General features: G+C 37.4%; 1 protein-coding gene across 3 annotated transcripts in view; it reads right to left on the reverse strand.

Annotated features, from left to right (window-relative positions):
• ASXL3 (ASXL transcriptional regulator 3) overlaps nt 1-27069 on the reverse strand; it is a 132618-nt gene that overhangs the window by 65941 nt on the left and 39608 nt on the right. For all 3 annotated transcript variants that reach the window (XM_068932788.1, XM_068932789.1, XM_068932790.1), the window contains 3 exons: nt 12473-12581; nt 11006-11117; nt 1200-1321 (listed from right to left, as the gene is read on the reverse strand). In XM_068932788.1, the coding sequence (XP_068788889.1) occupies nt 1200-1321; nt 11006-11117; nt 12473-12550 (312 nt within the window). In that variant the 5' untranslated portion in view covers nt 12551-12581. The remainder of the gene's footprint in view (nt 1-1199; nt 1322-11005; nt 11118-12472; nt 12582-27069) is intronic.

Consider the following 27069-nt stretch of genomic DNA (forward strand, 5'->3'; position numbering starts at 1 on the left):
TGCTCTTTTTTTCTCCCTCTCTCCCTTCCCCGCTTTCCCTCCTTTCTCCACCCCCAAGAAAGCTCACATAGTACAAAAGACACACATAAAAGAAAGTTTCCAAAAAGTTGCACCTCTTTTTCACAACCATCCACATGACCAGTGAGCTGCTTCGTGCCCACCACTCATTTTTCCTGACTAAACAGACCTGAAACCCCAATTTAACAATCCTCCCCAGTCCTCAAAGCCTGTAAGTAAAAGATAATGTTATGTGAATGATTGAAGTCTATTAATTTTAGTGCATTTAAACTCAAACTACATGAAAAATTAAGCACAAACATTTAAGTGTTTCGAGAAGATGTGGAGAGACTTTGCTTAACTGAAGCCTAATTCAACAACGCTGCAATAACATACGCTGTGAAATACTATACCTCAGTAAAACATACCTAAGAGAACAGTTAGGAGAAAAATTAAAGCAACATCATCTCACTATACTAAAATTTTAGAAAAGTTGTATGTCATTGGTCACAGTCTTTATAAGACTGAAGTGATTTCTACATATTGAAAATTGAGAGGGGATACGAGATTTTTTTCGAATGATCTTTTTTATTTTTTTTCCATTTACTCTGCTGTAAACTGAGCTAATTTGGCACTCTTAGTTTTCACATCGCTATGCTTTCAGTTAATATCTGACTTGGAATACTCAAGTTATTTTTACCAGGCTGTACTGTTTATTATGCAACCTAAACCATTCAAAATCATAGCTTACTCAACCCCGCCCCCCCATTTATGCACTGCAGTGTCAGGTACAGTGTGTAAAAACATTTTACTGAACAGATCCTACAGAAAAACTGAACAGCAAACGTACCCAGAATCTTACCTAATCGTATTTCTTTCAAAATCCTTTTTTTTAAGCCTTACTTAAAATTTCCAACATGAATGCTTACATAGGAAAACCTGGGATGAGACAACATAAACAATTCTGCATTTGAAAAAAAAAAAAAACCCTCAAAAATACAGTAAATGGCAGGACTGCACCATCAGTTAAAAAAACAAAAAAACAAAAAAACCACAACACACCCCCCCCAACAACACACAGCTAGACAAAGTGCTAAAAATCCTCTCAGGAACACCTTGATATTCTGCTGAATTCTTGTTCATATAATACTGAGATACATGCTAATGAAAATCCAATTCATTATCAGTCAATACCAGCTTACCTGTTTAAGTGCTTTCTTTGTGTGCTGCTGGAAGGAAGATACTAGCTTGCTTTGCATCGGTGCATTAGTAAGGCTCGAATCACGATTGGAAGACATTTCTTCAGATGTCTGCTTTGGGCAAACTTTATAAAAAGAAAAAAAAAAATCAGAATAGTGTTACAGGGATATCTTGCCTGTGTATCTTGGAGAGTCCTGAAGAAAGAAAAAAAAAAGGTCAGTGCCCAGAAAACAAAAAGCTAGCTCTAAGAAATTCAACTAATCTTGAGGTCCAAATGAGCAGAGAAGCTAGGCATGCTCTAAATAAATGCCTTGCTTCACAAATATTTGTACCTCATCATACCCTTTCTGTGCAGCTCTGGAGGCCTTGCATATTTTGCCTTTCAGGTCCTGAAAGGTAACTGAAATACTTTATCTATGGTTTTCACACAGAAGCTAGACAAAGATTATCTTCCTCCCCAAGACATTTTTAACGGATTATTATGTGTCTAAAGGTCTACGTACTCAAGAGACGCTGATGACCAGTGTTCTACAAATATTTATAAATATCTAACTTCATAACAGATTGTAATGGCTTCTTTGGGGCCAGACTAATCTATTTTATAAGCACTTCTTGGTAAAACTAAGAACACACACTCTCCTGTTTAACCGGTGGACTGGAATAGCCTGCAAAGAGGAATTCTGGTCTCTCAGGCAATACACACTGCTATTTGTCAGCCTTTTTAATAATACATGTTTAATGAATAAATACTACAGTACTTTGCTTTAAACAGCCTCTTGAATACATGTTATCTGAGACCTAGAAAAACTCTCTTGGTGAAAAATAAAAGGAAATATGATTAATTGCTTTCAAAAACTCAGCTTTATTTAATAGATATGAAAACTATGAAAATAGCTGCAGGATCCTATTAATCTTGGTAGTCAGCAAGCTTGACTAAAAAGACTGTAAAAACCTTTCCACCCTTAAAGTCTTTCGTTACTATTTCTCTTACCAGTGCTTTAAGACAGCCAACCTAAAGTAGCATTAGCATGGATCTAAAAAATCATGCAGCTTTCTCCCATTCTCCTCTGCTGACTCAATTCAAGCCTGTCTTCCAGCACGCTGCCCAGAGCTGTTTGGCATGTTGACATACTTTCCTTATAATGCTATGCAGCCATATATGGCTTTCCAAGATTGTCCATGGTTAACACACCTATCTCAAAGAAGTTTGAAGAAACTCAAAGCAAGTTGCACAGACATGTGTCAGAAACAATTTTAGCCATAGGTTTGTCTGTTTTTCTCCACCCATCCTTCAATGGGATGAGCAGACAACTGAAGTAGCATTTGAATTCCTTTGCTTTCATTAATGCTTCACAGACTAAATATTTTAATGGACTTTAATGGCTTTTTCTTTGTATTTGTGAGACAATTTAACTGTCAATAATTAAGGGCCAGTGTAAGATGCATGTGATAACATATTAAACATTTGTTTCCATATTGAAAGAAAAAAAATCATTAATACCTACCTCACAAACAGAGAATATACTTTGTTTTATGGCACCAGCATTGCGTCAGCATAACTTTCATATTAAATTAAGAATTTTCGCCAGTAGATAAAACAAAGCCAGTTTTGTTACAAGATTTATAACCAACATTCGTCACTTTTTTCCCTTATTTTTGAAGCATTTGTCAAAATATACAAAGAAGCTGAAACACAAAAGAGATTCTGAACTTATAGTATCACCTGACTTGGAACAGTCTTCTCCACAGGACGAGCAAAGCTCATTATCAAAAAAGATAACTTAAAGGAGCATTAAAGTGTCAGCAGAAAACAAACAGTATCTGTTTTATATATTCTAAATCACTGCAACTGCTAAGCACCTGAGATCGAAAACGCCGACATCAAAATAAAAACCTGACATTCCAAACTAGCCAACTTCTGTTTTGTCTCTTTTTTTTAAAAGAGCTTTTTTTTTTTTTTTTTGCTATGTTTTCTGGGAAGGTCTGAGAGTCAAAGAACAGAAGGAGAAAGCAGAACTACTGTGAGCACACAAAGCCCACAGCTAAGGAGACTACAATAGAACAAATTTAAAAATGGAAACTATTGCATAGTTAACTGTCCTTTCTAAGAGAAGTTATAACATGGCCTGTCAAGAAGAACGTCTTTCTGCTCTCCAGGATGACTAGGACTCCTATCACCTTCCTGTTTAAATGGGAAATTCTGATTTTCATGGCTGTGTTTTAGGACAGCACCCCAAAGTCTGCCCTATTCACTTTGGTGGTAAGGTTCATCAGGGAGAGGTGTGGCAACACTAACTGATGATGCTCAGCACCACAAGTGTTAACGTCAAATCTCACAGTACAACGCAGGAATGAAAATAAAGAAAGCTCTACGTTAATTTTATGCTTGCATTCATTTTTGTTTCAATAATAAACCCTTAAAGTTAAATATGAAATTGCGACAAGTTATATTCCAGGCCATACTGCTTCTTTCGATCATTACTTCAATATTGAATAGAAACAACATTATCAGTGTTTTGGTTTCTTTTGCCTCCGTTTCTTTACAAATTTGACAATGAAGTTAAGCCAAGGAACAGGGATTGCTCTAATTGGTGAAGCAACTGGAACTAAAACCTGCTGAAATAATAAAGCAGCTTTCCATAACGTAATCTCTTCTGCAGGTACAGAAGGAGTAGCTCACTGTAAACTGGTTCAGCTTACTGCAGCGCAAAAAAAGTCCCTTTGGAGTTCTGAAAAAACCTGGCAACTGGAGGACAAAAAGTCTTACTTCTTCCTGTACTCTGTGATTAAAGAAATAGGTATATTTCTGGCTGAAATCTACTGCTTAAAAATTTTAAGGGACATAGTGATTAGAGAAAATCAACTTCATTTATTAATGACAGATGATATTTCTTTTACAAAATATTTTGTTCTTAATAAATATATTCCTTCATATCTCCCATAGCTTAAAATTGTAAGAAACTATTTTAAATACTGGTATTTGCATGTTTCAATTAAATTCCCATTTCAATCACAGGTGTAAACCTAACCATCTAGTAAATATGCTATATCATTAACTATTTTTCAACAATACCAACTATAAACATTACAAATTTGAATACATTGTGTTAATTTATGTAATTGCTTAAGAGCTTACAGACAAGAGTCTATTCTCTTGTAACCAAAAGTAATACCAAAATTGATAATACAGGCTTTATTTAGTGGCAAATCAAAATAGTTATTGCTTATAAAACAATATGAAATAACATTTCTTTAGGAAATTAAATACAAATATAAAACAATGAATAAATTTATGTCTTAAATTTTTCTTTTACTTAGTGATTTAAATCAATCTATTCTGCTATAGCAAAATCTCACTATTCTACAATAATTGTGACCCCAGAAAATTGTATTTGATTATTCATTTATATGGATGGGGTCCAACTGCTTTCCTCTGAATGAGACAGAAATGGAATAAGGGAAAAATATGACAGAAAAATACGTTAAGTTTTTGAAGGGAATATTTGATGGTCCTCGTGAAAAAAAACACAAGGGGCTTAACAATGGAACAGGCATTTCTACTACAAAAAACAAAGAATATAGCAATAGAGAAACAACTTCAAGAAGAGCTAATGGTCTTGATACATCTGCACAGCTTTGGAAAGCTGGAAACACTTTGTCCACAAGCACTGAAGTTGTATGAGTATTATCAGATTCTTGTCCTATGGAAAAGGTTAATCAGAAAAGAGTGCTAAAAAATAAACCAGATGCTGGGGAGGAAAAGAAAGAATGCAACAGATTAAGGAAAAATATTTAGGTAACAAACAAGAGGATTCACCATTATTGCCATGGTAGAAAAAGAGAATGAGAGCAATATTAAGCTTACAGGAAGCAATTCCACTTAGTGGAGAATAACTAGGCACCATTCTTTAAGTTAGCTTCTCCAAGGGCCAGGACTCAGTGAAGGAATAAAGCAAAAGCCAACTATTAAGCCATAAACTGTTAGGCTATGAGCTGGAAGAGCAGCTGGGTTTCTGAAGATAAGACCTCCTTAGTGATTTTTCGGAGTGTCAACACGAATGATAGAACTAAAATTACTTAACAAAAGGAGCATGTTTAAAAAGGAGATTGGCAGTGGTGTTTTTTTTAACAAAAAAAAAAAAAAAACACACACACACACCTTCTCTCGTCCATTTTTCCAAGACTAGTAATTTTTGCAGAAAGCTATGATTTATAAAAATCAGTAAAGGTATCTTTTAATTTTGAATTTTATAGCATATGCCAGTAATTTTATATTAGTTTTTACCTTCACCCCCCAAAAAAGAGATTATAATATGAAACCCACACAAAATATATTAGAACACATGGTTCTCCAAAGAAATAATTTTTATAGGAATACAACTTAAAGTTTTTCTGTCTCACTGCCCATGAAAGTTATTAGGAATAACTATAAACAGATTTATGTAACTAGATAGACAGAAAAGTTCCTGGAGTGCTTTAAGGGGATAATTTTCCCAAAATAAACAGCACAATTAATTCTGATTTCAGATAGACCATACTGATTTAAAATCAAACCAGTAAAATCAACAGCAGTTCACTTCCTTTTTGTTACAGAAACCACAGCAGAAGAGAAGGATTGTTTACTAATGGACACATTACAAAACATAAATTAATATTGTTACCATATGCTAAAGGCTATAGTCTATCTCAAGCATAAAATGTATGCACACTAGAGGTACGAAACTAGAGAGAGAACTGTCTTAGGAAAACATACACACAAAATCTCTAAAATATCCATAAAATTCAATATTTTCTTTGGGCGACACCGATCTATACTTGTATTGACATAAATGGTCATGGTTTGCCAACACAGATGTATCAAGTAATTCACCTAAAATCACTCTTTGATCTCTAGAGCCCAACTTGCAAATTCTGAACAATTCAGAACTCTACTGTTGCCAACAGCTTTTGAAACTGAAAACTAGTTTGGGAGTTAGTTAATTGTACAGGTTCACTGATTCAATGCAAAAATAGACGCATATATCAAGGGCAATACTGTCACTGTGATATTCTTTTTGAAAAGCAAATACTAGCACTGTGAAATGATAAGTAATATTCAATTGCACTTTTTGGGAAAAGACATCAAATATATCATCAGGTGGTAGCTCACACTGAATCCCATTATATTCTCACCCTACTTTTGAGCCCAAACATTTGGTGAATCCCTGAAAACTGAATTCTTATTCCAAAAGAAGTCAACATTTTCCAATAAAAATACAGTCTGTCTGTAAACACTAAGCCACCAATTCCTTAGGCCCCCTTAACTTTGCTGTACAGCAAAAGTAGCAGATGAGAAGGATCTCTCCCTCAAACTCTACAGTAACTCCTCATTCTTATGATTCCCGTCCAGTGGCAATTAAACAAATGGAAGTTAAACTCAATCCTAGTTACAGTACTTTTATTTTATAGATATTTGTGGGGAGACAGAAAAAAAAAAAAAGAAAAAGAAAAAGTGAAAAAGTAAGTATCTCTCTCTGATGTGTCAGCCAGGACTCGGGCAACTCTTCCTCCTTACCACCTGCTTCTGCTTAAGAAGAACCTATCATGCATACACATGTTGCCATGTACACCAGACATATTCAGCAAAATCATCCACTATCATTCCCAAGAGAATATGCTAAGAATGACAGGTTTCCCTGAATTGCCAGAAATTCCATTCTTGGAAAGGAACTGGATATCTAAATGTGGATTCAGCTTTCAAGCAATGGTGAACATTCATTCCTTACTACAGGACTTATCCTAGTGGCTTCTTCGTCCAAAAAGCATACGGCATTCAAAAGCATAGCAGCTACAAAGGCAAAATTTCAGGATTCAGCATGAATCTGATCCTCTGTCATCCAGCATTATGTCTACTGCCTCTAAGAAAACTGCATAAGAAATGAATTTGGCCATTTCATTTTTGCAACTGAAGAACTTCCAGTTTTAGGAAGTGCTGGAAACCACAGTGTCTCAAGGGGAAATTATATTACGCATATTTGGGCAAACTTCAGGAGCTCTGTTTGGATTGGGATGGGAAAGGAAGGCACACTGCAGTAGGAGTTGCTACCTCCTCCACAATTAGATCTTTGGCTAGTGTGAGGACATTTTTTAATCAACTGCTCTCCATGGCTGATGGATTATGCCTGGTTTCAGAAACCCTGGGGATCTGTGCGTTTTGACAAAAGAACATTCTATTTAAGGGCAAAAGGATTTATAATCATCATTTTCCCAGATAACAGTAATTGGGATTTTAATACTTTTCTTACTGACTGGATCTTTACACGCTACCTCTGTATTTGAGCGAAATGAAATTTATAAAGAGATACAAAAGACTGTTAGAGAGCTTCTGCAGATATCACATCCCAAACAAGATCAACTGCAACACGAAGAGTTTCTTTAACATATGCCTTGGAAAGAAGGTGGAGAAAGATGGATTTCTGTAGAGCATCTGCAAAATCGTAAGGCAGTGGCATTCCAGTTATCAGTCCAGTAATATTAATGTGGATTAACAGCTTTCAACAAGTCGAGTGTTTATAACTATGAGGAATTTTTATATTATTTTGCTAATAAAGTTGTCCAGTAGTTTGTATTTATAATGGAAAAATGTGCCTGCTGGGGAATAACGTAATTCTTCTCTGTTTGAGTGTTAGCTGGTACTTTTTACTCAGAAAGCTGAAGACTGTCATCCAAAAGCCCACAGACAGTGAGGCTGTTGCTGAAGCTCATCTGTTATAGTTTCATCCTCTGCTTCCAGCTCACTTTAAAGTAATACGTTTTAGATCCTTGCCGGACAATTTCTCTTGACATCTGATCCCTCCATCAGAACTAGAACTTCTAGACTCTACCACAGTATGAACAGGAGCAAATAAAAAATCAATTAATGAAGCAATTAAGAACACAGTGTGCAAACAACGTCCATCTTTATATGTATCAGAGATATTAAAGCTGACAGGAAGCATTCTAAACTATTGACCTCTTCTAAAGGATGAATCAGAGGAGCAGTTCTTGTACGGGATCAAATGGGTTTTTTTTATGCCGGAGAATATTTTCTTGGGTAAAAGAAAAGTTTTAATCTGAAAAGTTAAACTGATAAGAGATCTTGTTAGATTTGGTCTACTAGATCAAATATTTCCTGTAGAAATACCTTTTCTCAAGTATTTACAAACTGATCAAGCTACCTCCTTATCTTTGGTAAACCAGACTAGACCTCTTAAATTTCTCAGAGCAAGGGACATCTTTATTCAGTTAGGAGTTCTTATATCTCTTTTCTAAATCCTTGACTATTTTTCTTAGTTCTTTCTTACAGCTATAATGAATACAACACACTAGCAATCATTTAACTAATGCTATACCCACAGGAAAAGCTGCCTATATTCTTAAATCTATATTACCAGCCATTGTCCAAGAACTGCACTGAACTAATTAGTGAAAGCATCTCACTCATGTTCAATTCACTTTCCACTGTGATCCTTAAGGGCTTTTCAGATTTACTGATTTACTGAATATATATATCTACTGCACATATGGTCTATTTTCTTTACTTTAAATTGCAATAACATTTTTGCTGTTCATATGTAAATTGCCTGCCAGGAAATCAAGGGAGGTCTCAGCATTATTATTTACTACTTCATCAATACATTTAATTAGGAAGGATTCTATACTTTTCAAAAAGTATTGATAAAGATATTGAATGAAAAGGGGTCAAATCACATCCCTCAAGAGAACAGCAAAAATACCTACTTTGGATGATGATTCCCACTCCTTTGCAGATCTAATAGTTTGTAGCTTTTAATCCACTTAAAATCAGCTGCATTGATTGGGCACAGCACTATTTTTAAGCTGAGCATTATACACTGCAAATCAAATGCCTTACAGATCCTAAATATATGTCAATGGTTACCTTTATCAACTAAACTTTTAGGGTCAAGAAAATCTATTATCAGACCTGTTTGACAAAACTATATTCTGTATCAGTTGACAGATGCAAGATATGCCATCTTTGATTCTTTATTGATCATACCCAGCATTGGCCTTTATCTGTAATGTAAACTCACTATTGTCATCTTATTTACTCCATAAATTGCATTTTTATATATATAAAATATGTATATATATAAACTTATTTCTTGTTGCCAAAAGGTTAAAAATATCACAGTTTTCCAAGATTTGTTAAAGATGAAATATGAGGGAATACTCTCAGATTTAAAAAGAATCTAGGTGCAAATTACTGCTCTACCCCAAACATATAAAAAAGTTTAATTTTAGCAGCTGCTCTTTTATATGCCCATAACTGCTGCAATATTTTTTAAATTACTGTAAAGTGCAAAAATAGTATGCAACCTCCTTCAAAACAAAATCCACCAAATTTATAGTTCTGACATTCTGGCATCCTTCCTGACATCCTACCATTCCTAAAAAATTGCCAGACTTTCGCCATGATTTTGTTTCTTTAGTAACTTCAACTTCCACTTTCCTATTTATAATTGCATTTGCACTGCTTTTCACTGCTGGATTCTTCCTCTGATTTAGGAAGTGTGCATTAACAAATTGTTTGGGTATCAAAGAAGACTTTTTGAAGAACTACAAATATCTATATTCAGTTACACATACAGCCAAGCATAAAAACACTGCACACGCACAGTCTGTTTACCTCAAAAACATGATATTCCAAAGAAAATGAAGAAGCAGAGCCATTAAATAATTCATGACTTTTGTATTTCCACTGGGCTTCATATACTTCACCACTAGATTCTCAGCAACCTATCTTAGGTAATTCTGTTACTGATATCACTGAGTGTTTTGTAATTTTTCAACACTGCTAGAGAGCAATACTGAAACAGCAATATCAGTCTCCTACAGCCTCAGCACAGAAGCTAAGTCATCCAAGATCAAAAAGGAAGTCTGTAGCAGAACACAGATCTGAACTGGGTCTTTTCATGTCCTACTTATAAACAGGACATCCTCTCACTATACACAAAGTGATCCAAAACAGTAGACTGCAGGCCAGTAGTGGGACAGGTTCCAACAGGGTACACAGAACAGAAGAACAGGTCAAGAATAGGTTAATTTCAGTGGCATATAACCCTGGAAAGTTTGACTGTGGTATAAAGCATTTGCTTTACAAGGATTACAGCAGTGTACTCTTAATAATAATAATAATATTCACCACTATTGCAAGTCATTTTAGGTGATTTAGGAACAGTTTTTTCTTTATGTGCAATTATTACCTATGAAAAATAAAAATGTCCGATTTCTCAGGTTGTCATTTGCAAATGCTTGCGATATTTCATTTTGTCATTGTTTCAGACAAAAAAAAAAATACACAGACTTTCATACCTCGGCATGTCTTTATACCAACATGGCACCCAGGAGAACCTGTGCCTTAAAAAACAAAATACATATCTCTGTCCTATGCTTAGAACAGTACTGAGGGACCCACGTGCCCACCACACACATTACCACTGAAATCAGTGAGCTGTATCAATGTTTGTCCAATTACTCCAAGTTTGAAGACCAGTAAGGCAACTTATTAGCTGTGGGGCCTGGAAAAATATGAACTATCTACTCAAAACAGTCCCAAAATCAGTACTTCATTGTCTTTTACAGAACTAAATCAAATAAAGACTCTTGGTGGCCCAGATTTCTTTACAAGGCCAAAGCAGACACGGAGTCAAAATTTCCAGTTAGTGCAAATATCATACAATTTAGAAATCACACCATGACATTGTTGGATAAATAATACTTTTTCTCCCCCAAATATAGTCTCTAATGTTGAAATAACAACACCTACCACCATTTTCATCTCCATTGTTATTGTTTGTTTCAGCCATTTCAGTGCCATCTAACTCAGATTCACATCCTAAATCCAATGTTCCATCAGTGGGGCATGTTGATTCTTCTTTCTACAGTTAAAAAAGAAAAAGAAAACTAAAATCAAAAAGAAAAAAAACAATATTGATCCTGGTGCAGCTGCAAAAATAGATTATTGCAGTGTATTGTATGCTTACATTTCAAAAAATAGAATAAAATAAAATATGCCTGTAAATGAGTTACTTCAGAGGAAGAAGTTAAAACAGAGCTTTATGAGACAACCTGCAAATGAAAAACAAAAAAGCTATTTTGTGAAGTCATAATATGCTCTTTATTTAAAAACTGCCAAATAAAATGAAAATTCTTTCTTTCTTTTTTTTTTTTTTAAATAACAGAAACAGATTTATTTGGCTGTTAAAAATATTAGTCTTCCAGTTGAATGTCCAGAGTGCTGCAGCAAAACACAAATCCTTTAATGTTTCTCTTTTGCCATTGCCTGTTTCCTGAATTCAAATAGCTGAAGCAACCTGGAGCTCACAAGCATGGGAGTGATTGTGAATACCTGGATTTGTGCCAAGAATATCTCCCGATTTAAAGCGAAACAGCAGCATTTGTTTTAGTAAATTAGAAAATGAAGCTTCAGTAACCCATTAATTCAATCACAAATGCAAAATTTGTAGTTATCAGGAGCAGGCAAATGTATATGGCTTTTATTGTTTCTGAACCCTTACATGTAATTTATCTGTCATGAATTTCAAAAGATACTTCCCCCCACCTCAAATTTTAATTGATTACATTTAGACTGCCAAACATATAATCTCACTTCATTGTTTCTCACCTCTGCCTCACATTCTCTCATCCCTATTATGAAGCCACGCTAAGTTTGATTATATGTATAAAGAAAAATTTTCTTTCCATCTGTGAGAAAACACCATATATACACAAAAAAGAAAAAAAGAGGAGAAAGAAAAGAAATAGCATGCAGGGAAGATTCTGTCACTACAGTTATATTCCCAGTCAAAAATAACGATGCAACCTGTAAATTAAAAGCTGATTTAATATTAGACTTGCAAACAGTTTTCCACCATTCAAAAATCAAACATTAATACAATTACTTAATGAGAAAGTCAGCGATCCTCTTGAGCTCACTGCTCATAAAGCAAAGGCCTTTCTGTTAACAACTCTGGAAAAGCAGCATTCTAGCTAAGCTACAACATGTTTCTTATACCAAATGCCAAATTCAAGAACATGTATACGCTTTCTAAGATAAAATACTCAGTGTTTACTTTCATTATAAATCCTTTTATAAGACATCTGAAAGCAGTTAGAGGGACTGTCAGGTCATTTCCTCTCAAAGAATCTAATCTGTTTACCTTTATATCTATTGAGACATTCATAAAGTGGATTAATAGCTCTATGTACTTTCTATATAAAAATTTCAACTTACTTTGAGAGCATAGAGTCCCGACTTCCCAGGGATTTTGAAGAATGTTCCATCACCTACACGAGTGTTAGTATGAAGCATTGCATTCAGGCAAGCTAATGGAGAGGTTCCACTGAAAAATAAAGTTGTGCAAAAATAAAGCAGTCCAAGATTGAGTGCCTCTTGTAAAACTATTCCCTCAGTCTATTTTTTTAAAAGTCATACTTGCCTGGCTTTTTTTTTTTTTTTTAAATTCTCTCAGCCCTGAAAACATCTACATTACAATAACAGCCCAGTTTCAAACTTAATCACATGCATCTGTCCCCTAGGCTCGAGGCAAAAAGTCTGTGAATTATAATTATGCTTTTCTTCGTACAGCAACGAGCTCCACATTCTAAGAGAACCAAAGTCCAAATATTTATGTGAAATTACGTTGTAAATAACACCACGAAGCCTCATTTTTAAAATCTTACAGACAATGTGGCTGTTGCACATGAATGATCAAAACAGTACCAAGTTCAAGGGCAGCTCCATCCCGTAGGATGAAAGGCAACAAAAGAATAATAAAGAGCCCAGGAAGAACACATTTAAAATTAAAAGTGATATACAGTTAAGCCTTTTCCTAACATAGCCAGCATGCATTACTGTACATACAAGCACATTTGTACCTTCTATGAATCACTATACTTCCTAATTAAAATTGTTTTAGAGATTAAGAGCTTGACCTATTCAAGGTAGTAATTAAATGCAATAGTGTTGTGCAATACATGTTAAGAGACTATTTAAAAAGGAATTCAATATGTTAAGACAAAACAGTATTTCTGCACATAAGTTTATCTAATAGAACCAAGTATACACCAGAAAAAGAAGCAAATATTTTTATCCTAGATAAACCTACACCATTCTGAAAAGTTCATCTTACAAATGGTGGGGAAGGAGGTATTCACAAAATTGTTGTATTTCATATTAATTTAAAGATGCAGTTTAACTACAAGATTTATAGATGTGTACTATCACATCTTTTTCCCCTTTCACTGACTAATGTACACAGTGTACTCAGGGACTGAACCTGAAACTGTGCTTCTTCCCTGGGGTCTTTAGCCTGCAAATGCGTTTATTTTTAACCAAGTGGAATTTCTTTATGTGGCTAAGTGGAACAATGCTTGTGCATTAAATTAAGTGTGTAGCTGAGAACCTCAGGATTAATTATATACTCAACTATAAACCAGGATCAGGGCTTTAAAAGTCCATCAGTCACTACTGTTCTTTATTAGGCCATATGAGAATATATACAGGAGTAATGTTTCAGGCATCTGTCATAACACAATATCCAATCCTTGTTGAAAATTGCATGACTGATTTTTTTTTTTTTTAATAAAACTGGACCTAAAATTGTCACCTTCCAAATAAAGATGTTTTCTGCTGAGCTGAGCCCAATAGCTCTGTTACAACAGAATTTGTTCATAATGCACATATATTAATTTAATGGCAAGATGGATAATGTGATAATTGTTCTTCCAGTAAAAATTAAACGGCTATAAAATGTCCTCAGGACAGGAAATCATGTCAAATATAATTTATTTACTCTTGGTCACCTAATGTATCACATTACTACAATATCTACTTCTATATTGACTTTCAGCTTATGAACTCATTCTTCATCCAAAATCAAGAAGTACAGGAAAAAATACAGCTTGTTGACCACCACCTCTATTTTATGAGTATTCCAAATATGATTATTCCATATGAAATTTCTAAAGAGTTTTTGTTGCTTATTTTTTCTCTGTGCAAATAAAACTAATTCCACATCTGGTTTTGATATAATACCGTATCAGAACACAAAACTAAGTATGGTAGAAATACAAGGATACTGCTAACAGTAGCACAGAAGACATTAAGAGATTTCTTTTAAGTTGAATTTAACGATTACTTAAAATAGCTTCGGAATAAGGAGTATACTTCTCTTTATACATTTTCCTTATTGCATTAATGTTTGATGAGGAAAGACACAAGGCATTTAACAGAGCAATTCTAGTTGTGTAATTTCTTCCATATGGTGACATACATAATGTGAAGCAATTTAGAATCTCACACTCTTGGATTTTTTAGTGAAACACTATCAGAGATTAAGACTTTTTCTGCAAGATAGAAGGAACTTGCTGACTCTGCAATAGAAGACAAACTCAGTGCATGAAATAACAAGAAACAGAACTGTTTGTGCATCTATGCAGTGCTTTGCATCATTCTCTTGTCCCCAACGAGAAATTCTGGACTCCACACTTATTTTTAGAAACCATTAAGCAATTAAAATGATACTAGATGAATGAACCCAAAATAGAGGATTTGGCAATATCCCATGACCACTAGTGTGCTCACAGCAGATATCCTAATCTTCAAACTCTAGCCAACTGGCAAGTGGACAATAGAAACTACTCGCTGACTTACAAAGAAATCCATACCAGTCACCGAGCCAAGAAGCACTTTAACTACTGTTATGCTTGTTTCATACAGATATCAGTGATTCCTAAATAATTGGTGCTGTTACCAAAGGGTCATATCCTCCCTTTTTGAAAACTGGACTTGGGGATAATGAGCATAAAACAAAACACACTTTCTTAACTTCAGTTGCAAATGAGATAATAATCTGAACAGTGGGGGGTGCGATTTATTTTGAGCTAACAGCTCAAACTGAAATTCCACGATGCCCTTTATCGCTGCCGTTTGACCCATGTCAAATAGTCTTCAAATGCAGAACTTTCATACTATTTATTATCTGTTGGGTGATGTTGCTAAAATCTATCGTAGTATTCTAACGGTCACACATGGGAATCATCCTCTGTAGCAGTATGTCTATAAGATTGATCATTTTCTGGTGGTAGGTCATGCACAGATACACATACATACAAGCACTTTAGCCACATCTGCACACTTTCAAAACGATTTAAAAAAATTAAAAGTTACTTACTTTCTGTATCGATGATATGGAGTCACAGCAACCAGCAACATGGGAAAGAGAAATAATTTCAGATTAGCCTTCTAATATAAAAGTTGTCAATACAATTTCATCATTTAAAAGACATCAAGCATTTCAGGGTTTCGCATATGCTCTTCCCCAGAATTGGTAACAGCCAACATCTCCTTCCAAGTATAATCAAAAATTTTCTCTGTATTATGAAAGCAAGCTTCTCACCCCAATTTCCCCAGTCAAAAATATCTCCAATATTTTGTGATTCTGGGCTCCCTCTACTGGTCACGCAGCTGGAGTTATCGAAATCAAAACACTAGACTACACTATCTCTACACACAAAGCCCTGGAAAAACATGTAAGGGAAGTGCAGGGAAGTTACTCTCTCCTTTGCCCTCCCCCCATGCCCACCAAAAAGCCCTACAAAAATTAGTTCAAATGCTATTTATTTTTATATTTAAATCTTCTCAAAACACAAGGTTTTTTTTTAGAAAACCCTGAAAACTTCTATAGTTACACTTTAATTCTAATAGCCTTTGCTAGACCGCTTGCCAAGAGAGAATGATGATCTTGGCAAACAAAAATGTTTCAAATATGGAAAATAAATTGACTAAATCCAACCTGTCCAGAGAATACAGAGTAGCAGATGGTGAAAGTTTCCTAACGTTACCCAGGCAAATCACCTCAATTCCTGAGGCAGGAGCTACCCGTGACAACGTCCGTAACTCAGCCTCCACGCGCGTGGCGTAGCCCTCTTCCAGCAATCACAAGGGTTCTTGTTAGTTCTATATAGAACAATAACTTCTGTAATAGGAGCACTTAGCTATCGTAAATGTGATTATTATTTATTTGTTTGAAATCATCAACTCATTTTCTACAGATCCATAAAGAGCGACAAGAGAAGAACAAATTTACTCACTGCTGGAAACAAGGTAAAGCCAAAAGACTTCATAACTAATTTCTAGACCTGATATGAAGTCACATATAATAAAATACGCTTATAATGCATGCAGGTTAAACCAGTTTGGGAGGGATTGCAAGCTCTCTGGAAGATGGGATGTAAAGTCAGAAATATCTTGATGAATGGGAGCCAGAATTTAAATCAGTCAAAAGAAATGCAAAATACTATAGCACAGAATGTGAAATCAAATGCTGAAAATGCATTTTTTCCATGGGAAGTTGAAGGGCTAAACCTAACTACAATGAAATGAATCAGAAGGTAACAGCACCACAAATTGTATTAATAGAACGTGTGAATCTGAAGTCATCTGTGAGACTCAAGAGGTAAATATTACATTTAACAGTAATGGATAGCTACCAAATTCTGGACCCTATTTAAGAGATGCAGAAAAAAAGTAGAATGTCTAGAGAAGAACCATATCAGTGATAACATATACAGAAAATATGACTTATGAGGAAAGGCTGCAGAAAGCAGATTTGCATGATCCAAAAAGCAGAAGAGCAAAATAAGGCATAATCGTAAGTTTTCCAAAAGATGTAAAAGGCTGTTGTAAGACAATGGAGATAAATGTTCTTTACGACCACTGGGGGAAGAAAAAGAATGTTCAGAGATATTCTAAAAGTGTGAAAGTAGCTGTTGTTGTTTAACTGACACCAAAACCGGACAAGGGAGCTAGTAGAATGACCTTCATCAGAATACCAGATAAATACTTGTCCTGACTGGTACATACACTGAAACCTGCCTCAGTGTTAAAAGTTTGTATTGAATGATCTCTTGAGAAAGCGTCCAGCACTATATCCTGGGACTCTCTATCTCTTTATTAAATCAAAATTTTGTTTAAGCATGAGATTAACCATACACCCTAAGTGCATTTTTTCCAACATATAGGGAATCTGAAATGCTGGAGAATTGACTAGTTGACTACATGTCCAGATGTCCATTGCTTGCTCAAGTGTTTCATAAAGCAGTACAAACAGTGCTGGAGGCCCAGGGTGATGGAGCCAAAGAAGAAACATTCCCACTATCTCCAAGGAGTTGTGTGCCTGTTGCTATCATGTTCCAGCAAAATGCCAAAACTTGCCTTAAAAAATTGTAGCCATGTCCCAGCTTGGGAGTGACACTGAAACTCCCTAGGAACCTAAACAGCAGTGCTAAGATAGCTGCCCGATATGTCGAGAAGATAGGTAAGGGGGGCAGTGACTGTTCCAGAGTCTCTCTCCCATCACAACCATGCTCGACTAAGCTGGCACTGCTGTAGCAAGCTGCAGCCTCTGGGGCAAGCACTTCCAACCTGAACTCCAGGGAGGAATGAGATGCAGTGAATAGAAAACTAAATCTCTCCTCTCCCCTCCCCCCCCCCATATTTAAATATATTGCACAGTGTTTAAATGGTACAGGTGCAGGATCATTCCCTTGGCATAGCTGGAAATAGAGAGCACAAAATAAAGGGCTGAGAATGACACTGATCCATGCAAGATTTCCAGTCAACTATCTACAAACTCTTCAGCAATAAAAGCCTCAAGGTTGATGATGCTGAAATCTTGCCCTCATTTCACTGTCTTCCCTGGATATTCTGGAGATCACTGGACAGGAACACTGTAAGCAGTAGATTCACTTTCTCATCCAGTGTTACATATAGAGCAGGTGTGCCAGGTAAAATTTCATCCAGATTCATCCTTCTTTCAATAGACCGTAAAACCACAGATTAAACACATTAATCCAAACTAAACCAATTTAAATCATCAAACAGACAACCAGTTAATTCTTTCATTGCTTGAAATGATTAAAATACCTCAATCAGCAATTAAATAGAGCTTTACACAACATGTAATGTTACTTTTTGCTAATCAGGAGATTAGACTATATATACATGCAGCAATTTTCTAACTTACCTTACAAAAACTAATCTAAACTGAGGTTAAAAAAGCAATGACCTATTATTTACTAAATGATTACATTACAAGTGCACTTATTTGCGTCAAGCTACCTTTGAAAAGAAACCGGCATTTGATTACAAAAAATGGCTTTTGAATGCTAAATGAAAATATATTAAATGTGTTGGATACAAAAAAGAAAAAGGCGACTTTTTGAAATATTACACATCTAACAATCTATAAAACAACGAAAGCATTATCTGCAGTTAGGGAACCAACTATTATTTTTATGTAGACTAGTGAAACTGTAGGGCTGGCAGTTCTCAGCCTCTCACACAAAGTTGTTATTCATAAGTTGGAACAAGAAGAAAGTATGTTTGCTTTTTGAACTTCCAATCATCTTCTGAATTTTAACGGAACTACTAATTTGCACTACAGAAAATACTCTGGATATCTACAGTAGGTGTGACTGTCAAAGCTAGTTAAGTTCTAAAGTCTTAACCATGCAATTCCCTTATACAGTTGCTTTGCCAAGGTTTTATGGGAAGTAAAGTGCATACTGAACTATTTATGCAGTTTGAATAAATTATCATTAAGCTTTAAGCTTAATATAAACTCTCCAAATCACCTATTTAAATGTATTTTCAAAGAAAGCTGAATTTATATTCATTTTAAAATTAATTTTAAAATGAATTTTATCCATGTTAGCCAAAATTAACATTGTTTTTTTATATCTTTTAGAAAGTGCCCTAAACAATATGTTTACATCTCTGGTCCTACACCTGCTTCACACTTGGGACTTGATCTTCAATGTTAGCATATCACAAACACAGCCACTGTTCTTGAGCAGAGTAAGTGGCCAGAAATCTTATAGCTATCAGGAAATTAGACAGACCAGTACAACTACTTTGATCATAAAGTCTCAAAGACTGCAAATAAAGTCTAAAAGATGATAAGAACACAGACCGCTCTCATTACATATACACTGCTGACATCGTTCATACCAAACTCTCGGATTACTTGTCTTCCTAGACCAGATAAAGAGAGAGGTAAACATACAAGTATGATGGAAAGACCAAACACCAGTACAGACACGATAAAACATAATACATTCCTCATGAGCTATCCTGAGTCTGTCTCACAAGCTAATAGAACTTACCTATCAGCTTTCATTGAAGTTAACCAAAGCAGTAAATCCCAAGCATATAAAGAAAAGAAGCTAGCAATGAACTTGAACGTTGACCTTTGTAGCTTGAGAAGGAGTTACAAGGAGCTGGAATCACAGTTGAGTAAAGCATCTGGTATATCACAAAGAAAATTTATCTTTCCATTGTGAAATAATCTGGAGGAATACTGGAGAGAAATCCAGCACGGATACTAAATTCAAGCCAAGTACTACACAATAATAACTTGTGTCACTACTTGTGCTACTCAAAATCTCACTTACAAAATCACCTAGTCTGTTTTTTTTATTTTGGATTCAATCAAATCTGGAATCAGGCAAGGAGCCAGAGCTAGAGCTGCTTTCGTAGAACTAACAGGTGTCCTCTATCTATTACCAGACTGTCTCTGAAGTATTAAACAACTCTTTCTCTCCTTGGGGGAGTGGGAAGCAACCACCCAGAAAAATGCACAAAGATTATTTAAGTCTTCTGTCAAAGAATATGCATAATAAACAAAAATGCCTCTACCCTTAACACCTATCCCTACCACTTCTAGCATCCTCCCATGTGATTCAGTTCTCCTTCTAGAGCTTTTGTAAATCTACTTCAAGGCACCAGGTACACTACTTACATGACATGAACTCACCTGGTATAGCACAAAGCTAGTACAGCTTTAGCCATACATCATCCTGTATAACCAAGCTGGACAAGTGAACAAAACTTATAGCTGAAGGTGAATGTGAGCAAAACACAGGGGATGCTGGTAAGAAGAGGATGCTTGTTGGTCTCAGAATTTGCCAACTTGGTTGCCTTAGCCCCGGGTACAGTCACAAGTGGCCAACTAACCATGTAATCTAAAAAGATACTTAGGCTTCTCAGTAAAGCAAAGCTCTCATACATGACTATCCATGAATATACATTCTAATTATCTCTCAGTACCTAAAAGTTTGGCCCGCTCTTGCAAATGATGACCTAGCCTTAGTTTTTTATCACCTCTTAGTTGTACTGTAGCAGTACGATATATCTTTTTTTTTTTTTTTTTTTTTAAACTCAGAGATAAGGACTACTGAAAACACATCAGATCTGCCCTCTACGCTGTACGATGGCCTTTTACAGATGTTTTAATCAAGTTCAGCATTTCCACCCTTACCTCTAAAACACTCTTTGGTCTGAGGCCAGGATATATATGTTCTGGTACTCTATAACACAGATAAGGAGCCTTTTTGATATCTAAAGAAACATATATTGTAGCTCCTGGTTCTGGCAGTCTAAAAAAACTTCTGATGGTGTCAAACCTGGTGACAGTAAGCATATTAATGTCCCCCACTCCAAAAAGCTTGGAGTTCATCTGTGGTGAAAACAGACTTTTTTCTTTAGGACTCATTTAAATAATAAAAAGAACATCTTGGGAACTGAAGTTCACCACAAATAATACTCCTTACTCCAGCTTGGTTGGGTTTTTTCCTACCATGTTCTCTCTCAACACACAAAGCATTTATATGTATAAGTTTCAGAACCTATAAAGAATGTAAAAGTATTCTTGAATATAATTTTACAGATTATGTGAAAAGTAAGTTATTGCCATGGATTTTTCACCTAAGATTTTTTTCTTAAAAACAATTTTTTTCTTTAAAAAAAATAATACGGAGATACAAATTTCCTCTAGGTTTAGAATGTACTTCAAAACAAGATACCAGCAGAAAGTAAGTAAATTTGAAAAGAAAATGGAAAAACATATCATACCAATGCCACATTATAAACTACAGACAGAGAGATACAAACATGCTTTACTGAAATTTAAATATCCCTCCTATTCTTTTTGTTGATTATCCTTGCCCTTTGTCAGCCATTCTCTTGAGTAGGTCACTCTGAATATCTTTAATGTTCTAAAAAGTAAGCTTGTAACACCATGACACCTCTTTAAATGACATACACATATGGCAACAAGCATTCCTCAACCAGAAAGGAAATGAGAATACAAGTTTTATAGAGAATGTTTACACTTTTTAGTGTTCTGTAGCACTTGGGAAAACCTAGAAAAGCAAAATCTCAAAGCAAGGATATACATAGTAAACCTGTCTCCATACTATGAATACTTCCTGTTGTGCTAGAAGTAATACAAATAACACGAATAAAGCAATGCTAACAATAAAAACATTTAAAATGTGTTTTTGAAAGACACAGGCAAAGATTAAAAGAGTCCCTTCTGAAATCATTCTAAAAGAAAAATGTTTCAGAAAGAGAATAATACCAAGAGCAAGAAATCAGCATGTGTCAGAGATGGTCACAACAGATGAGAGCTAAGATATGCGCCAAGGTATCCTCTGGGCAGAGAACACCCTCCTCATTCAACATAGCTTGAAAGAACTGTTTGATTTCTTTGTGTAATAAATTCTTACATCGGTCCAATAATACAATTCTCTCTGACAGCCACTTCCTATGTAAGAACATACGGTTTTTATTTTCTCTTCTAATAAAATATTTCCTTTTAGTAGTTCTAACTGATTTGATTAAAAAGAGCAGTATATTTTTAATTTTCTACTGTACTACCAGTGACTAACGTGAAGGACAAAATTATAAAGAAAGGAAAAAGATGAATTCCTGACACACAAAAGGAACTATGGAGTAGAGGTTAAAAAATGGCTTTCCTAAAGAAACCATGGTTTTGATACAAATGATGTCTTATTTTAGTATCAGATTTCACAAGCCCCTGTGTGTTTTAAATACATATGTTTAGAACAATGAAGTAATGGCTGTGCTACAATCAGAAATGTACTAAACCCAAGAAAAACATTGCCACAAAATGTGCAATGTATAAAATGAAAAAAGCAACCCTTCCAAATATTCTTGGCCTCAAGTTGGGTTAAGTTTACTTACTCTTCAGAAAAAAATTAAGGTGGAAAGTAAAGTGACTGTGCTGAACAAGACACAGTCAGTAATCACTGAGTGACTTTCAGCCTCTAAAATTGAATCATCCTACACGAGGGACCTCTATGAAGCTATCCCAAATTCTCTTGTTTAATTTGGCTTTTTAATTGGCCCGTCTCCACAACGACAACTTTCTCTGTACTGTTTTGAGAACATCTTGCATACGTTACTGAAGTTTAACTGGTAAGTCAAACGCTAAGTAAAATATAAACCAAAAAAAAAAAGTTATTGCCATTTTAAAGACTATTTAGCTCCATCAGAGTTCACAGACTAATATAACCATAGACTAACACAGATTGGAAGAGACTTCCAAAAGTCAACTAGTCCAACCTCCTGCTCAAAGCAGGGTCACTTGGATCAGGGCCTTGTCCAGTCAAGTTTTGCGCAATCTCCAAGAACAGAGACCGCACAGCCTCTCTTGACAACCTTTTCCCATGCTTAAGTGCGCTCACTGTGACAATACTTTTCTTAGTATCAAATCAGAATTCCCTGCATTCCCAGCTGTATCCATTGCTCGTGCTATCACTGTGCACTCCCAGAAGAGCCTGGCTCTGTCTTCTCTCTGCCTTCCCACTAGCTAGCTGTGGACTGCCATGAGATACCCCCTGAGTCTTCTCTTCCTCAGCCAGAACAAGCCCAGCTCTCCCAGTTTCTCCTCATACATCATATGCTCCAGCCCCCTGACCATCTTGGTGGCCTTCCACTGGACTCACTCTAGTACGTCAATACCTTTCTTGAACTAGGGAGTCCAAAATTGGACACAGTACTCCGGATGTGGTCTCATCAGTGCCAAATACAAGGGAAGGATCAATTTCCTTAACCTGCGGGCTACTCTTCTGCTTACTCAGCCTAATATTGGCTTGGCCTTCTTTGCTGTAAGGGTACAGAAACACAGAATCACAGAATGGTTGAGGTTGGAAGGGACCTCTGGAGATCATCTAGTCCAACCCCCCTGCTCAAGCAGGGTCCTCTAGAGCATATTGCCCAGGATTGCATCCAGGCGGGTTTTGAATATCTCCAGGGAAGGAGACTCCGCTACCTCTCTGGGCAACCTGGTCCAGTGCTCTGTCACCCTCCCAGGAAAGTTGTTTTTTCCTCAGGTTCAGATGGAACTTCCTGTGGTTCAGTTTGTGCCCGTTGCCTCTTGTCCTGTCGCTGGGCACCACGGAGAAGAGTCTGGCCCCATCCTCTCGACACCCTCCCTTCAGATACTTGTAGACATTGATGAGATCGCCTCTCAGTCTTCTCTTCTCGAGGCTACACAGGCCCAGCTCTCGCAGCCTTTCTTCATAGGAGACATGCTCCCGTCCCCTCATCACCTGTGTAGCCCTCCGCTGGACTCTCTCCAGTAGCGCCACATCTCACACTGCTGACATCGAGTTTGTTGACTACCCAGACTCCCAGACCATTTCTGCAAAGCTCCTTTCTAGCCAGTCAGCTCCCAACTTGTACTGGTGCATGGATTGTTATGTCCCAGATGCAGAATTTTGATCTTACCTATGCTGAATTTTATGACATTCCTTTTAATACATTTCTCCGCTGTCTTTGTCCCTCTGAACAGCAGTCTTGCTCTCCAGGGTACCAACCACTCCCCCCAGTTAAGTATCATCCCCAGACTTCCTGAGAGCTCACTCTGTCCCATAGCTCAGGTCTTTAACAACAACATTCAACAATATCAGCCCCAATGTCAACGCCTGAGTGACAACACTAGTAACTGGCCACCAGTCAGAGTTTGTACCATTGATCAAAACACTTTAGGCCCAGAAGTGCAGCCAAATTTCTACCCACCTTATTGTCCACTTATCCAGTCCGTATCTCACCAATTTAACTATAAGGAAATTACGAGAGACTGTGCTAAAGGTCTTGCTAAAGTCAATGTAAACAACATCCCTTACTGTCCCCTCCTGCTCTGAGTAAACCATAAAAGGCTGGTCAGGCATGATTTGCCCTTGCTCCACGTTGGCTTTCTGTCACACTTGCTCAGCTTCATGTATGTTGGAATGGGCTATTCTTGTAAATCAAAGAGGGTGTCCTAGAAGATCAGATAGCTTTCCTGGGCCCCTTTGTCCACAGTTTCATGATCACTGGGGCTCAGGCTGCCATCCACCCTCACACCTTTCACCACTTTTTCCTTGCTCATGTTCAGTAAGTCCAGCAGAGCACGTCCCCTTGTTGGTTCATCAATCACCTCCAGTAAGAAACTGCCTTCCAGAAATCTTCTGGCTTACTTGCATCCCCTGTGACTACTATGGTCTGCAATTGCAAAGCCTCCAGCAGTTATCTAAAAGAGGCGTCATCTACTTCCTCTTCTTGGTCAGGTGGTTTGTAGCAGACACCTACCATAATGTCACGTCTGTTACGTCCTCTGATCTCTCCCAAAACTTCTCAACTGGTTCCAGGGCAAAACTCTGTGCCTTCCAGCCCTTCCTTTGCACACAGTGCCCCTCCTTGCTAGCCTCCTTGCTAGCCTTGCACACCTAGGGCAGCGCTCAAGTTGTGTGAACTATCCCACCACATCTTTGTAAACCCAATGAATCCAAGTGTGCACACTCATTCCTTCTGTTTGTTTCCCATGTTTTGTGCAGTGGTGTACAGATACTTGAAATGGACATCCCAGCCATGCTGCTTGCACAAGGAAGTGTAACAGTTTTCCCAAATACGCTGTTCCCCAGGCACTTCCTCAGTGTCCTCCATGCTGTCATTTCTCTTCAGATTACAACAGCTCTCCCCTGGAGTACCTACCTCAAAGCTCTTCAAAAAAGATCAGTGGGACTGTCAGCAAAGATGCAATTGCCACACTCTATCAGATGGATCCTGTCCCTGCTCAGCAGTCCTCATTCCTCAAGGAAGGCCCTGTGGCTATAGAAGCCAAAGCTCTGTTTGTGACACCAACCATTCAGTTAACCATTCAGTTAATTCAATCAAGTCATTCTTGACTTGACGAATGTATCTGCTACTTAAGCCTCTCTTCTTCACTGGCCAGCTTGAGTAGAACACCTCCTTGGGCCCTTCACCCTTGCATCCAGGGCTCTGTACTCACTCTTGACATGCTCAAGCTCACCCCTGTAGTGTTACTGTCGATGAACAGCAAGGGGTAATGTCTGATGCCCAGACAAGCCTCAGATGTGTCTCTCTGCAACATCCTTGATTGAAGTACCCAAGAAGCTGCAAACCTCCAGGTACATAAACTATTAGCAGGTTGGTGGATGGGTGCCTCCGAGTCCAATAGATTCTCCAATAATTGTCATCCTCCTTTTCTTCTTCACGTGCACACTTGGTTGAGCTTCAGCTGGCTCTGATACCTCCTCTGACAGAACTTTCTCACCTGCTCCTGTATTCTGCAGGCAGACTCTTCCTTCTATTGCCAGAAGTCATAAGTTTCTAGCTTCCTCTTCTCAAAAGTCTCTATCCACAGTTCATTTGATCATAATATCTAGCTGTCCCTCCTTCCTTACATCACAGGGCTTTGGCTCCTGTCTCTGCAGATTCAACAGTTCCTGTCAATCCCCTGTTTATCCTCCCTCATGGTGCACAATCTGCTCACCTCCTCCCACACCTCTTTTACCTGACAACTCAGCACATTGATCAGAGTACAACTCTCATGGGTGAGGTCACCACCCTCCCCAGTTCCTGTCCCGGGAGAGGCATCAGACACTCCCTGCAGCCTAAGACCTGGAGTTCACACTGGGTCAAGGCCTCTGATGCGTCTAGGAAAGTTGCTGGTGACCATGCCCTGTGGTGCATCAATACCATCACTGCACAGTGCTAAGCAGTTCCACACTGTCCTAAGCTGAGTTTTTGGGCCCTTTTTTGCTCCTGCTGTACTAATGGCTCTGACAATGGCTAGGTTTCTGTTAGCTCCCTCTGTTTCCTGTACTTTGCCGGCTGTGCTCCTGCCTACTAGCTATACAGGTGTTCCCCAAGCACTAGTCAAATAGGTGATGCTGTTTAATTAACAGTCAGTGGCAGATAAAATACATTGGTAGTCCCTACTCAGAAAGCAGCTAACAAAAGCTGTCTGTAAGAGCTGACAGAAGCAAAGGCAAGGCACTTGAAGTTCCCAGAAGCAGCACCTCCCAAAACATATTCCCTGAAGCTTCCTGGAAGAAGCCTGGAAACTGCTGCAAAAACCGCTAGGTCTCTGACAAGCTGCCTCTGCCGCAGATCAGGAACAGGCCGACAAAATGTAGTGCAAAAGAACAGCAGGAGTTCTGAACTGTTACACCACCCACAGAGGAAGCCCATGCAGCATCTGAAAGGGGCTTCATTAATTCTGTTGCAGTCAAAAAGAAAAAAGAAGGCAGAACAAATTGCTGCCAGAAATTTACTATGGGGCAAGTCTAGTTCAGAAGGCTGAGTAGGATACTTACTTTAGCACGCGATGTCAGGAAAGCAATCATGATACAGCCATAGCTCTTAGCCACAGTTCTCCACTGAGTGATCAGAAGAGTCTCCAGCCTCTCTTAGCATCCACAGCAGGGGCTTTTGTTACCGCAACTGTGTTAGTGACAAGACATCGTCCTGTAGTTACACCAGCAGCATTGTTGCATGCGTGTGCCCGTATGTGAGGCAATGGGGTGGCTTCCACTTACACTGACAAGCTGTGCACCAAGCTTAATGCCAGGCTCGTGTCACTTTCAGCCAGCTCGGCCACTCAAAGCAGCAGCTGAACTTCCCTCTAAGGCACCCTGCAGGCTCCTGTCTGCCTCTATGCCTTCTTTCCCTCTCCC

This window comes from Struthio camelus, chromosome 2, assembly GCF_040807025.1.
Source record: "Struthio camelus isolate bStrCam1 chromosome 2, bStrCam1.hap1, whole genome shotgun sequence".
NCBI lineage: Eukaryota > Metazoa > Chordata > Aves > Struthioniformes > Struthionidae > Struthio > Struthio camelus.